The 15,950-nt window shown below is 31.1% G+C and overlaps 1 protein-coding gene across 1 annotated transcript in view; it reads right to left on the bottom strand.

Annotated features, from left to right (window-relative positions):
• The window catches only part of LOC105620955 (transcription elongation factor B polypeptide 3), a 6,269-nt gene extending 5,460 nt beyond the window's left edge, over nucleotides 1–809 (bottom strand). The window contains 1 exon segment of the mRNA XM_012202430.1: nucleotides 741–809. Coding sequence (XP_012057820.1) covers nucleotides 741–809 — 69 coding nt within the window.
• Between the last annotated feature and the right edge of the window lie 15,141 nt (nucleotides 810–15,950).

The raw sequence follows: 15,950 nt of genomic DNA, 5'->3' as shown, positions 1-15,950 counted from the left end.
CACCAACATCATAAAAATCATTTTTTTTATGTTACATTATTTACTTTTAGTAATATCCTATAAATGCACAAGATCTTTTCATGATTTTTACTAACAATAATATGACAATATGAAATTAAGTAATATGATAATGACACAAATAAATATTTATACAATATGTCTTTAAAAAAATTATATACACTTTTCTTATGAGAATATTAAGAATAAAAAGAATTGTTATTATAAATTGATATTTACAAGTAGACAATTATTCAAAATTATGTATAAATTATGTATAAAATTTATGTACAAATATTATATGTACATGTATAAGATAGAATCTTGAATAATTTTTATTTGTAAATATTGTAATGATTTTATAACAATTATTTTTGTAATTATTTTTAATCTTATGTAAGAAATATAATATAAGGACACATATTGTGCAAACATTTATTTGTAGCATCATGACATTGTTTAATTTAATGATACACACACAGTTTAATGACACATACATGCTCACACGCATATACATATATTATCACTAGTAGAGATTATGTTAAAAGATATTTATAAAAGATTTTCTAAAAACGACATAACATATGTCCAAAAAAATGGTATTTGCAAAAATAGTATTAATATAAATATATAGATAGTTGATCTGTGATTACAAAGAGTTTTGCATACAGTTGGTTAGTAATTATATAGATTATTGAATTCGAATATTTTGTTATAGCATTATCGTACTATAATATACATACCCGATCCTCGTTCTCACCACAAGTCTCTAAATTGCGTTGACAGTGAGAAATTTTATCTACAATAGACATCCTGCAACTACAACTACCAGCTGTTAACTATTAATATTGCTTGCAAAAAAGACTAGACACCCAAACGCGAATGAATACAAACAATTCTCTGAGGCACTCCGAAGGCAAGATAAAAGGCAATAAGTGAGCATACGTGTGGTTTAGTTACAGCACACAACTCTGCACACAACTGCACACCTCATGTAAAGACGAATTTGCATAATGCTTCTCAGAAAAATCGATCGATCACCTTAACGCTAAAGAAGCAATTGGAAGCACTAATATCGCGTTTCTCGTACGCACGATTGGTTCATTTCTCCAAAGATTAATAAAAAAAAAAGAATTTACGCTTATGCCAACTTGACTACACACAGCTTTTTATGGCCGCAGCACTCGTATATGATATATGTACAGTGCATAAAGTCTTTTCTACAATGTGTTCTTTGTTTCCTGTTTCTTGTTTTTTACCTTTTGTTTTTTTCTTCTTTATAACCGTTTTATCAACAAAATATTTTTTGCTATGTATCTTGTTTCTTTCGAAATTCGTTAATTTTTATCTTGAGCGATATGAAAAAAATCGGATAAGAAGGAAAAAGACAAGATGTAAAAAATAATAAAACGCAAGAAACAAAAAGCACATTATAGAACGGACTTAAGGAAATCATCCAATCAAAATTCTTCTTTTCCTTCTGAAATAGGAGGAAAGAAAAGATTTTGATTGGTTGATTCGCTTATGCACTATGCGTTAAGTATTATGCAAAATCTCAATGCATTCTGTTTCACGCATGATGTAATGTATCATTTATTCTTGTTTAACATTCGGTGAACAACAAGGATAAAGCAAGGAGTACAGACTTTTGCATAACGCATAACACATAAAACATAAGAAATCCAACCAATCAGAGTTCTTTATTTTATGGAAAGGAAGAAAACGAAGAACTTTGATTGGTACATTTTCTCATGTATTACGTGTTATGCAAGACTTTGGGCTTCCCGCTTAAGGCTATATCTACTTAACTTGCATAGCTGCATAAACGTGTGCATGAAGAAATATCCAATCGCATTTCTTCCATAAAAATGCACGTAAAATGTGATTGGATAATTTTCTTTATGCATACGTTTATGCGATTGTGCAAGTTTGTGCTTATTCTACAATAGCTGTAAGGGTATATCCACACAAATTATCGGCATATAGTACTGGATGGAGCATACAATGAAATTCAAGATAAATCTTTCTGATCTTTCATCTTGACGGACCTAGAAAGGATAACGGATTTACAATAGATTTTTAAGCCTTAAACCATAAGGAATGGACGAATCACAATCAATTATTCTCCTCGCATTTGACTAGTTGATCAATTTCTTAAGGTTTAAGGCTTAAAACATCTATTGTAGATCCGGACTTACAAAGTAGATATTTACACGAAACTCTCTTTCTACTCTTGACCTATTGGTTGAATTATGTCTCAGAAAAGGGAAAACAATAAAGTAATACTAAGCTATAAAGAAATAGTATACTCTTTAAAATCAGGAGCCATTACAGAAATACTGACTGGTACTAATGCAATATGATAATTCTAACCTTACATTATTAATTATTAGATACAAAATAAAACTTGAAATATGGTTCCTACGTATTTTGTGCAAAATATTCTGAGCACAGATGTATCAACTTAATGTCTAAGGGCATTTGATTACATGATTTACTTCTATCCAAGTATCGCCTTATCTCTTTCTAGGTCTGCCAAGATGATTTCAATGCTAAAGCGAAGAGCACAGACTCTTGCATAATTCTTGCGTAATGTATAAGAAAATATCAATCAAAATCCTTCTTTTTTCTTTTCCATAAAAAGAGAAACTCTGATTGATTAAATTTCTTATATCTTTAGGTCAATATTACATGCGTCCGTTTTTTGTCCTACGACGAATTTTTCAATTGGCTGCATAGAGAAGATCTCGGACCTCTTTATCCTATAGCCAATCGACAGACTTGAAAAAATTGTCGTATAACAAAAAAAAAGCGGATGCATGTAATATTGGCCTTATATTGATGTTATACATTATGCAAGAGTCTATGCTCTCCGCTTAATGCTCCGTCCAGTACTATATGTCGATGACACAAACATATGACACAAAAATATGCATAGCCGCATATGCATAAAGAAAATTATTCAATTATATTTTACGTATGTCTTCATTTGAAAAATGCGATTGGATAATTTTCTTCATGAATACGTTTATGCAATTATGCAAGTTTGTGTGGATATATCCTAAAGTGGGGAACATAGATTGGTTTATTTTTTTATGCATTACATGTTATGCATTATGTAAGAGTCTGTGCTCCCCGCTTAAGGCTAGAATCCCAAGGAGCAAAAATTTACAGCGGAACGAAACAGCGAAACCAATCGCAGAAAATAAAGCAGAGTAATGAGAGTTGCAATTGGCAAGATGTAATTGCGCAGTTTTGTTCTGTTGTAAATTTTCACTCTATAGGATGCCTGCTTAAGGGCACGTTCACATCTTGATGTTCACATTTTTTCCTTGATGGAAAAGTAGAAAACAAAAAAGCAGAAGCCAATCAGAACTTGCGCTGGTAGTCGACAATTTCGGCTTTTTGTACATACTACCACCGCAAGTTCTGATTGGCCAGTACTTTTCCGCTTTCTGCTTTTCTATCAAGATGATGGAATGCGCTCTAAGGGACTCCGGATAATAAAAGGAGAATAGAGAATAAGAATTTCAACCTATTAGAAATTGTGTATTTCATAATACATGATTTCTGATAGATTAAAATTCTTGTTCTCTGTTTTCTGTTTCTTTTATTGTACGGAGTGATCTCTTAAGAGTGCAAATCTATGTAGTGAAATAACTAATAGTGAAAGCAGTTGGACAATGTCTCTCTCTAAATCTCTGCCCTCTGTCTATGAATGTCATAAAATAATAAATTCAAGGGCTACAAATGTTAAATGCGAAACATGGAGCGATATATTCATAATCCGTTTTTATTTTAAAATTGCCTTAAATATAATGTCTTAAGATGTTAATACAGTCCTCGGATTGACTTACAGCATCTTACGATTGTACTTAAAACAGTTTTAAATGTAAGAATCAACTATGAATGCCGATCTGTTTCGTGAAGTTGATATTGAATCTTTTCTTATAGAAAGACTAGCTAGACATTCGAATGTATCATCGATTAAAAGACATAAAGCTTATACTAGAAAAAGCTACTACTAGAGGGACAATATGGACAGAAATATTTTTCTATCTTCTTCTATTCTCTTTTGGCACATGCGCAGAAAGAAGAAAAATTATTGAGCAAGATAGAAATCTTCTGTCTCTTAGATCTTGCTCACACTTTCCATTCATTGCTTGGATAGGCCTTTCCCTCTCTAATAGTATAAGCTCTATGTTAAATGTTGCAACATTTTTTTTTCGGTTTTCGGAATGTAATCTGTTCATCGAGCGATTGGTTCTTACTTATGGATCCGTAAGTAAAAACCAATCGCTCAATGAATAGGTTGATTCTGAAGACTATAGGAAAAATCTGTTGCAATCTTTTAATTGGTAAGTTATATAACCGGACAAAACCTCTGGTTGTAAAAATTACTATTTTAAATCGTTTATATTTTGTATGAAGAGTTTTGAAATGCAATTAAAAAGATTTGTAACTCATTCTATTAATTATAATTAATCTTTTTTGTGGAACATGTACCTGACCGAAATAATCAGCCGAATCTAAATTCAACAATGTCAATGGAATTGTTTGTATTTTGTATGAAGAGTTATGAAATACCAAAGACATTTGTGAGTGTCTTGCAGACACTTTTAATTAAATATTTAAACGTCATGTATTTGATCGAAATACAGAGGCTATTCGGGCGCTACGATCACAGAAATTCCGTTAGACGCGATCGGTAGTCTAGCATTTTGATACTCCTGGGACTCTTCTTGAATAGTATAATTAACATACGTAGGGAAATACTATAGTATATGTTACATACACTATAGTATTTCTCTAGTTTTTCGTATGCGAGTATACTTTTCGAGAATAGGAGCTCTGGTTCTTTTCTCACATTATTCATAATTTGCTAAAATTGCTTCGTTCAGCAGGAAAAGAGTTACATGACATTTTCCAGTCTAATTTTTCGGAAAAATGTTATGTAACCAGGAAAAGAAGTTGTTGAGGTTAGAATCTGTCATGTATTGTAGATAGTGGGAAGTATAGATTAGTGCTTATTAGTTTGGGGCGGCTACGTTTAAATTGATTTAAATGCAGTTATTAAGTAAAAAATAAAAAATTGAAAAAATAGGAGTATTGATGAAACGTGCATAGAAATAAGTTAATATATTTAAAAAATTTACATTAAAGTTTATTTATCTATTAGTTCATGCCGCTTACGCGCTACGTGTAATAGAAGGGAAAAGAAGCAAGCGGCACGTTTTGCGCGGTTCCTATAATTACCTAGTTAGTTTCTGTACCGCGCTACATGTAATCGCATCGGCATTTTTATAAGGTGCGTTCGGGAAAACGCTATTAGCACTATTTCTGTCATTCTATCCTCGTTTTACATCTAACAACAAAGATAGATTAACAGTAACGCTAATAACGTCTTTCCAAACGCACCTTATAAATACCATCAATAATCAGTTCTTATATTTCGTGCTTGATGACACAAGTTGACACAAGCGTTGTTCTACCTTGTTGACATTCAGAGAGTGACAAAGATAGAATGACATTTATGTCGACTTGTGTCATCAAATGGAAAGATCCATTCAAGACCGTCTTAAGTTCAGTCTAAAAGTGCCGTTCCATTAAGCACGGATCAGAATGACGGATTGGATTTCTGACTAGAATTGAGCATTCCGCTCCAGTCCAGTAATAGTTTTCTCTATCCATTTAGTAAAAACGGAAGGGAATGTCACGTCAATCGTAAATGTATTTGATTTATCGATATTTTGTTATTTTGGGTAATTAAAATAAATAAAATATGTATATAATTTGTATAATTAACTTAATGATAACGTTCTGGTGAGTTCTTTAAAATATTGAATTGTAATGGTGAAATATTAATAATTTTCTAATCAGATTCCGTTCCATTTTAACTGAATAGGACGGATAGAAAAATCTGTTACGGGACAGAACTGAAATAGAATACTCAATTCCACTAAGAAATCCGATCCGTCATTCCGATCCATGCTTAATGAGATGGCACCCTTAAGATATCATGAATCAATCAAAGGGCTGTATTGGCGTTTTAAAACATTACTTAAGATGGTCTTCAAATAAAAATCGAATATACTATGAATACCTGCCTGAGTGAAGTCTCCTTAAGATGCATTCACCTGCAAACGTCAAGAGTCAAGCAACGGAAGAAGCAATCAATAAATAAAACGATTTTTGGCGTTTAAAATAATTAAAATTATTTTTTACTTGTATTGCCCTGATTGATTGCTGATTGATTGGTTTTCGCTGTTTGATGATTGACGCTTGTGAATGCACCTTTAATCTTCCTTCCTGCATAAATATTACAACAGCAAGTCTATGACCATGCATAAAGCATTTAAAGTAAAAGTATAATATATTTTTATGCATTTGAATAGAATGGATGAAAAATGTTGGACCAATCACAAACTAGGGAGAAAGTGAGCAGATTAGAGAGGTCACTAATAAGTTGGAATTATTATATCTTAGGCGGAAGCAGCGTACTTGCACACAGTTCAATTGCATACACCACTCATATCAGTCGATTCCTAGTAATTTTTAATTACTTTACCAATGAAATCATATTATTTTAAATTAACTAATTAGTGATATAGATAATTGATGTACATCCGTTCTAAACTGTGGTCCACTTGATGCTACAAATGCTATGATACATTTTTTGATTGATCAATTAATAAAATTTTTTCTTTTGATTGATCAGTCAAAAGTTTCGGAGCATTTGTAACGCCAAGTGGACCACAGCTAGTGTACATTTTTGAAACTTAAAGTGAGGTAGATTTGATTAGAGATCCTCTTAGAAGATCTATGTTTGATAATTGTTGGAAGTGAGATTAGTGCAGGAATAAAAAATAAATTATCACCAACTCCGATTAAGCCAATTAAATTTCAGTACTGTCGACTATAAGACTTGAAAATATCTTTTTCTGGCGGAATGCCGAGTACTCACGTGTGTATAACTTTTTTACTTTATTGAAGAAATTTAATAAGGATCTGTGCTGGTAAGGAGTGTTTATATAGGTCATAACCATAATCTATAAAAATTGACCAATCACCTTTGAATTTTCTTTTTACAATCGAATGGAAGGGGCATACTCGACTGTGATAAATTAATTCTGTGATTAATTAATTCTTATAGATTACGGCATATGGCATATGGTTATGGTCAATATAAACGCTCCCTTATATCATATCATTCTCACAGCTGGATAATTAGGTTATAGTTAGTTTTCAGTCTTATAGTTGGCAATTCTAAATTTGATCGATCGATTAGCTTAATCGAAGTTGGTGAGACCGGGCCTATAAGTCTGTTCACATTGCTTGCACTTTTTGTACTCGGTAATTTCGCTTTCTTTTTTTTCAAAGTCAAATATATATCTATCTTATTTTAAGTGCAAATATATTTGGGGATTTTATGCAACTTAAACGAACCTATTAGCTGTCGCAATAAACTTGCGATCGACTTGCGTCTAATATAAAATGGGCTTTAGATCCGGATCTACAATAGGTGATTTAAGCCTTAAATCATAAGAAATTGATCAATTACAGTTGAATACGAGGAGACTAACCGATTGTTTCTCTTTTCGTTTATTTTTAATGGATTCGTCCATTTCTTATGATTTAAGGCTTAAAAATCTATTATAGGTCTGGACTTATCACCGGCCTGGTTTCCACCGAGGATTTAATTCGGATCAGAATGTAAGATCCAACCAACTACAGTCCAGCATTCCTCTGTCGTTCGACTGTAACAGGGGAATACTCGACTGTAATTGGTTGGGTCTTATCTGATCCGGTTTAGATCTCCGATGGAAACTAAGAGTGCTTTCGAATTGTTTAACACATTCCAATGTACATAGAATGCACAAAGTGTAACATTGTGCACGATTCAATGGAACAGAATGTGTATGTTGTATACGATTGAGATCCATTTCGGATAGAGTTAGATTAAATGTAGTTCTTTCCTATATTAAACAAAAAAAACTAAAAGTGCCGGCCACTCAACGCTTCCAATATCATTTATAGTTGCCGCAATTAATAACATGTAATTGTCACTAGAAAATATAAGCTTACATAGCCCTCGACTGGGTACAAATGTGTAGTGTTGTGTCGACAATGACACGCATCTTGTGTTGTTGTAGGCACGAAAGTGTCTAGGAATATTGTAATTGGAAAGTACCCTAGGTCAAGGGTGTATTCCAAATTGAAGCTTAGTTTATTTTTTCCCTTAGATGTTGGCAGTTCTGTAACTAAACCGAAAAGTGTTCCGAACTCATCGGTCATCAAACTCAGCTACTCGCGATTCCGTAACTGTTTTATGTGCCTAGCGATAGTTATCAGTGCCATTGCGCTTTTTCACCATATAAAATATCTGCGCAACAACACCAACAAATGTGTAAAGACAGTTAGACCGGAATCAGACTATGCATTGAAGATTAAGATTAAAGATTAAAGATTGATATTTCATCAGAGAAGGAAGTTTTGGCTTCTTTTGTTCTGATTGGTCAAACTTCAATCTTTCAATTTTGAATCTCATCATTTTTCAATGCGTAGTCTGATTTCTGGCTTTCGGGTGAAATCACACAATGCGGAATAGGATTGCGAAATAGAGAATGCGTCATTGTTCTTGTAATAAACCATATTTTGAGAGGTTAAAATAATTTGATGCTGATTGATATGATGGAATGTCGAAACGAACAAAGCAAAATGAAAAAATTTGAGTGCATAAATATAAATAAAAGAAGCAATGATGCATTACGTGCGATTTCAATGTGCCCTTTTCCGCACTTTTCCATCACGCAATTTTGTATGCTATGTTCACACGATGCGGAAAAATGATAGTAAATGCATTAAAGCAGTTCAAAAAATTGTTATAAGATTAATTGTAAAACATTAAATACAACAATGATAATTGTTTTTACAATTTGAAAAATTATTTCATTTTAATAAACAAATTATTAACATGAAGTTAGTAGTTTTTTAATTATATTTATGCTATACATCTTTGATCATATGAACACAACTTGCGTGATGGAAAAATGTGAAATAGTACTGATTGGTTGCTTTAATGATGCATTCTGTATTCCGCAGTCTTATTCCGGACCGGAATTTATTCTTACGGAATCGCGCCCCTGGCTTCTATTGGTTACGAGTTGATAGCCATTCGGAACACTTCTCGGTTTAATTACAGAACTGCTAACATTTAGAAGAAAAAACAAGTTAACCCGGATATACACTGTCCAACTGCACACACCATGTTATTCCTTTTACCATCCCAGTCAGAAACACAGACTTCTATATATACTGCTACGCTGTTAAGTTATTTGAAAAAGGCCCCCAATTTTGATGTAACATTACACGCATTCGTCGAGAACCACTCCGTATGATGTATATCTGCACATGCGCACACATTCAGCACATTATTTTGACAGGTTAATCTAATTTAACAATATTAAAACACATCAAATACTTATTTTCATAATCCAGCTATCATAAATTATTCTAATTTATAAAAAATTGAATAAGATCGCATCTTTTATACATGTTATAATATTCAATTGTCTTTCCAATATTTTTACCTTTTTACTTGAACTCTTTCTCTTCCAAAAGAAACAAAATTTTTCGCTATGAGATCACATCACTTTCTTTTCCAAAAGAAACAATATTCTTCGCTATGAGATCACACTTTCATAAGGTTATACGTTTAGCATATGAACAGTTGATGCAAAACACAGCCATACTGAGCTGCGTTCAGGAATTACGCCCAGATAATGCTAAGCTATAGATTACGTTACATATATTATAGCAAAAATACATCCTAGAGTTATCTAGGTGTAGTTTTTGAACGCAGTTCTGCATTCTTTTAGGTATATTTGTGACGCATGCGTAGAATTATCGTATAATTTCGGAATCCATTTCACATAAGCTTGTTTTAAGGAGTTAAGTCTAGTAGTATACCTATATAAAAGTCTGTGGTTAGAAACTTAAAACATACATAAATAGAAGCGGCATTGCCTAAATTTGCTCATGGCTCGTGTTGATGCAAAAATCTGTGCGAGAAAGGAATAATGTTCCCAATGTGCCGATGGTTCCTTTTTCAAGTGCGTATGAGATCGGGAAGCAGGGATTCAATCACGGGGCGATGATGGACAGCAAGAACGAGGAAGATGCAAACACTTTACCAACATTTACTCGTTACTATCTTTCTTTCTCGCATAGATTTTTTGCATCAAACTCAACTTCTATTCCGCTTCCATTATGTATGTCCCAAGTCAAAAATGATAATTGACATTGAATCAATGCGATTAGGCGAGATGCGACATACTATTAAAGATGGCGTTTATGAAAGTTCGCATGACTGTTAAAATTTAAGTAATTAAGAAAACTTAATAATACTCGAGTTTTACTTAAAACTATAATATAATTAATTTTAATGTTATCATCTTTGAGTCTGATTATTAACAGAGATGATAATTGTAGAAAAAAAATTGTAATTTTTCGGCAATATATAAGATATTATTAAGCATTAAAATTATACGTTATTTATACAGCATTTATATAATAAAAAAAAATCACAAATTTAATAATAAATTATCGAAATTTATGTTAATAATGATAAATTTTTATTAATTATCGGTAATGTCATTGTTCTTCAATTATCCCCGGATCTCCGAGGCTCCATTGATAATCACGAAAATTTACCCAGGGCCACTGACGAGATATTATTTAAAGACCGTTAACCCTAAGCAAATTTTCAGCGATATAAAAAGGACTCCAACAGTTCGGAAATAATTGAAGAATGCTGATTATCGACGATTGATATAAATTTGCTATTATTTAACATAAATATTCCTAGATAACCAAGTGTGCGATGCGCATAAAATACCGTTACGATATTAATATTGTACTGCCACGAGGTGGCAGTGTACGGCATAACTGTACGATACAAAAAGTGTACATGATATTATAATACAGCGTATCAACATTGTACTTATACTGCATATTGTTTAGATATATCATACGTATCGTATCATAATACGTATCGTATCAATACGACTTACCATTATCGACAGAAGAGAGAAATTGTAGAGACCTCCAGTCGAAGACGATATGATAACTTGTACTGCGAAAGTGCTTGATTTCCTAACTTGAAAATAGTCGTTATAACATTAAAATTAAATATTAGACAGTAACTGACTGTTCAATTGAGCACAAATTTCTATTAGGATATAATCATATATTGATGTATCACACAGATGTATCACAGTTATATATTCATGATTATATAGGTGGTCGTGGATCATCGAAGTGCAGCGGTTTCCAGATTTTCCTTGACGAAAGATAGTAGATGACGGTATGCAATCAAATAAGTGACCGCTTCGAAGTACTATAAAATTATAGTTCCCAAATTCAGGGAAAAACGTTTTTTTTTTATCATAATTTTATAATAAAATATTAATCAATAATAATACTCATTTTAGTAATAAAACTATAAAATTAATTAATTTTAGTAACATGAGTACATTATCGGTACGGTATATCCAAAATACGTGTATTGGTACTGTAAGCTTTAAGTATGTACGCACGTACGTGACACGATATCGGCACACATAGTGCGCCGTACATTCATCGTATCAATACCATAGAGATATTTTGCTATCTGAGTTTGGCTAATACATTTTTAAATTCATGATTTTTTTTATCACATAAATAAATATGCATACTTATAAAGCTATAATATCTTATATTCCATTCCAATTTTTCTCATAATTTTTATACGAATTGGAACATTTTTCAGAAATAAAAAATATTCGGAAAATTTACACCTTCTCTCAAAATTCTCATACAAGTGAATTCTGAAATATCTTGAAATTTCTCATCTCATAATTTTTAAAAAGTTTTTAAATTTTTTAGATTTTATAATATTTCATTAGAAATTATACTTACAAAAAATCTTAGAAATCTTATGATATTTTAACATACATAAAAAATTTTGAGAAAAGATGTAAATTTTCTGAGAAATTTCCAATTCGTATAAAAAATGTGAGAAAATTATAAAATTATAGAGAAATTCTGAAAAATTATATGAAAAATTCTGAGAAAAATTTTCCAGGGTCACGGTAAAAAATTTTTCATGCATGAATATGTATAAATATGTAACATATACACAAATATTCATATATATATTTCGTCGATGTACAAAAAGGACTTCAAAACTCGGAGGTAATTGAAGAACGCTGATATTATCGACAATTGATAAATTGATAAATTTACGAATTAAATTATTAATATAAATATAGGATGCGTCATCAAAATCCGTACAAATTTCAATTTAAATTTTCCGCTATATTATGCCTTCGCCAGAGATTGTTGTTGGTCCAAGAAAACCTGAGGCTTCTAATAAACAATCATATTCTCAAAATGATCGCGATGTTCAAACCAAGTGTGGAGTATAATCAAAGAGCCGCGATCATCGAAGATCTTCGTATTGAGCGCTCAGCAACAGAAATTCGGTTCTTTGGATACCCGAAACTAACCATTTATGACAAAATATAATATACGGCTTTAGAACAGTCCAACGAAGGTTCCAGTATGTTAGCGAGGAAGAGTCACAAGAACGCGAGGATCTCCGCAGTCGGAGAAAGGGCTGAAGCACTGATTTCCCCTGGGATGACCCAGGGCAATTGTTGCGAAAATTAGCATTGATTGTTGGTGTAAGCGAGCCAACAATGGGCATCGAATTGCCGAGGAGGACCTTCGATACAAATCGTTCACATTAAAGATACAGTTGCTCTCTGAACAAGCCGAGTTGCTCGGCTCCCATTCTGGCCTCTCAATAGCCCAGACTTAAATTTACTATACGTACTATTATTAACTATAAATTAACTATTACGTACGGAGCATAGTTGAAAGGGTTACAAACAAGTCTCGGCAACCCAATGTGACATCATTAAGGACCGCTATTGAGGCAGCATTCGTCGGCATGAACAGCATTACATTACAGCATGCGTGCGAATGCTTCAGAGATAGAGGCCATCATTCAAGTTAATGGGAGATATAGCGAATAATTGTACTACAGGAATCCCCCAAGTGCTATGTAAAAGAATTTTTTGTAATATTTAATTTATTAAAAACATTTTGTTTAAAGAAATTATTCGATTTGTCCGGATTTTGGTAATGCACCCTGTATTTAGAGAATATATCATTAAATTGATAATTTTTTATTATATAAATGTTCTATAAATACTCAGAGAAACAAGAACATGTATGAAAGATATTCAAAAACGTCTTGAACTAGATGTCTTTTAGATTTTTCCAAAAGACGCTTTTTAGACCTTTCAAACATTTTCGGAAGATATCAGAAAATTATTCAAGTTTTTGGAGCATGTGTAGTAATTTACATTATCGAGTGCAACTTTTATTTATAATGTCGAGGGCATAACATGGTCAATCTGAATAGGTGAAAGTCGCCGGTACTGATAGCATTTTTCATTCGCAGAACTGGTGCGTAGTCAATGCATTAAAGTTATTATACATTACTCTAATCTGAATGTAAAAGTAGGATATTTCAACTGATAAAATGTATTCTTTATCAAATAATGTTAAAATGTATTGAGGATTTCGCAGTTTAATTCATTTCTATATTTTTTTAAACATACATCTTTACGTCGATTTGTGTACGGCTTTAAAGAGTACTGAGTGCGCACTAGTTCTGCTAATAAAAAATGCTATGATATAAGTCTCCTAAAGTGACACCTTTTCCAGTAAGTAACTATTACACTTTATATTTACTTACACTTACTACTACTTACTTATACTTACTACACTTTATACTTTACACTTCATTAATACTAATAAAAACATGATTTGTTTAATTAATTAAAAAAGTATAAACACATAACGTATATTTGTGGCTTGTTTCTACAAAATCAGCTAAAAACGAATTTATATAACGAATTTATAACGAATATTCTATGAATATGAAAATAAAATTTTTATTTTCTCTTACAAATTGTGTAATTTAAATAATAGTGACTATATTAATAATATTAATAATATTACGTCGTTTTAAATGCTTGTAGTTTCCTGAATCAGTTTTATTTATATTTTTTCTTTTTTAATTTTAAAATACAATTTTAAATATAAAATTGGGATGCAGCGTAAAATACCTGTTCGTAAACAAATCATAAGCTAACTTAATCGTTGTAATGTTACTTTATAGTGTCAAATAACTCTATCGAAGCTGAAGACAATGTACATATATAAAATATTAAATAACTCTATCGAAGTTGAAGACAATGTACATATATGAAAAAGTTTTTGAAAAAGTAAACTCACGTTACATATTAGCATCTTGCAGAACAGCATAAATACATATATAATTCAAACAAAAATGTTTTATATTGAAGTGAAAAGATTTTGAAAAATCTTATATACAATTCGTTTGTAGATATTTTGTACAGATAAGTTCTATAAAAGAAAAAGAATAGGAATATGTGCCATTATTGCCCACTATGTCAATTTTGGAGCCCTGCATCAGACGCTCATTTTTACTTATCTTACGAAAAAATTAATTATTGTAAAATTACAAACAATATTATAGAAATATTTTATATTATCTGCTTATCTGAAGGAAGATACTTTGTATTTATGTATTTAAAGTTTTATTTATTTTTACCTTTTATTTAAGAAATATTCTCTAAAAGCAAAGTGGTATATGTCAGTATCAGCGATTTTTCTCATACATATACAACTACCTTTCTCTATTAATACGTAACCTATAAAAATATTGGATGTCAATTAATCTGGCATTTTAATATTTTGTATCATAGCGTTCTACAACTTATACAATATATAATTATGCGAAGCTATCCAGAAACACATTGACAAGAGGAAGTATACGAAAAGTTGGAATTACTTGATAATATATATGTATATGAATAATATATCATACTTAATAAATTTTCAATAAAAATCTGTCACAATTATAGATCGTTATTGAAAATATATATTAAGTGTGATATATATCAGTCACATACCGATTTATTCTAGGTAATTCCAACTTCTGTTTCATACACTTTCTCTTGTCAACGCGTTTCCGTATCAGTAATTTTTATTTTTATTTTATTTTTCCTTTTATTGTACTTTTATTATTTAGACAAATATATGTTTGAAGCAAGTCTTAAGGATAACGTCTATAAGACATCATAAGAATAATGTCTTTAAGACATCATATAGACATAATTTTGATTCTTCCAAAAAAATGTCTCATGAATTTTAGGAGGTTTTTATGATGTCTCTGGATCAATGTTCTCTGGGTCCCGCTAAAATTTGTTATGTATGAATATATATAAATACGTATAAACATACAATATTCATAAATACACAATTTTATATGAAATATGTTTATACATGTTCATATATTCTTTTTTCTTTTGTAAAATTAGTTTTTAGTGTAATAGAAATAATAATGTGCATGAAAATATTAGAGGAAAGCCCCCTATTATGAGATAGGCGCCTAATTATGAGATAGCGGCGTTTTCGCTAAACTAATAAACGCTATCTATTGATTCCACCATGAATTTATTGCTCTGAAAAACTATTTAATGGAAAATTCATTATTAGATCATACCTATTCGTTGCAAAAAAAGATTTTAGAATTTGGATCTTCAAGTTTCACTAAGATAAGCCCTTAAATTTTTTTTATTATTTAATAAGTAAATATTTGGCAATAAATTCTTCTGTGGTGATAGAATAAGATAAAAATACTACTCGTACTAAAATAAAAAAATACGGGATATATTGAATTACTTAATTACAGAAGTTAGATTTGATGATTATTAAATTGTAAAGCATAAGAAGCAAATATAAGATTCCCAAGATATTTCCCGATAAAAAATTTTGCATGAATATGTATAAACATACATAAACACACATAAATA

The sequence above is a fragment of the Atta cephalotes genome (genome assembly GCF_000143395.1).
Source record: "Atta cephalotes unplaced genomic scaffold scaffold00031, whole genome shotgun sequence".
NCBI lineage: Eukaryota > Metazoa > Arthropoda > Insecta > Hymenoptera > Formicidae > Atta > Atta cephalotes.
The sequence above is the reverse complement of the archived record's forward strand: the minus strand, read 5'-3'. Positions and strand labels throughout refer to the sequence as shown.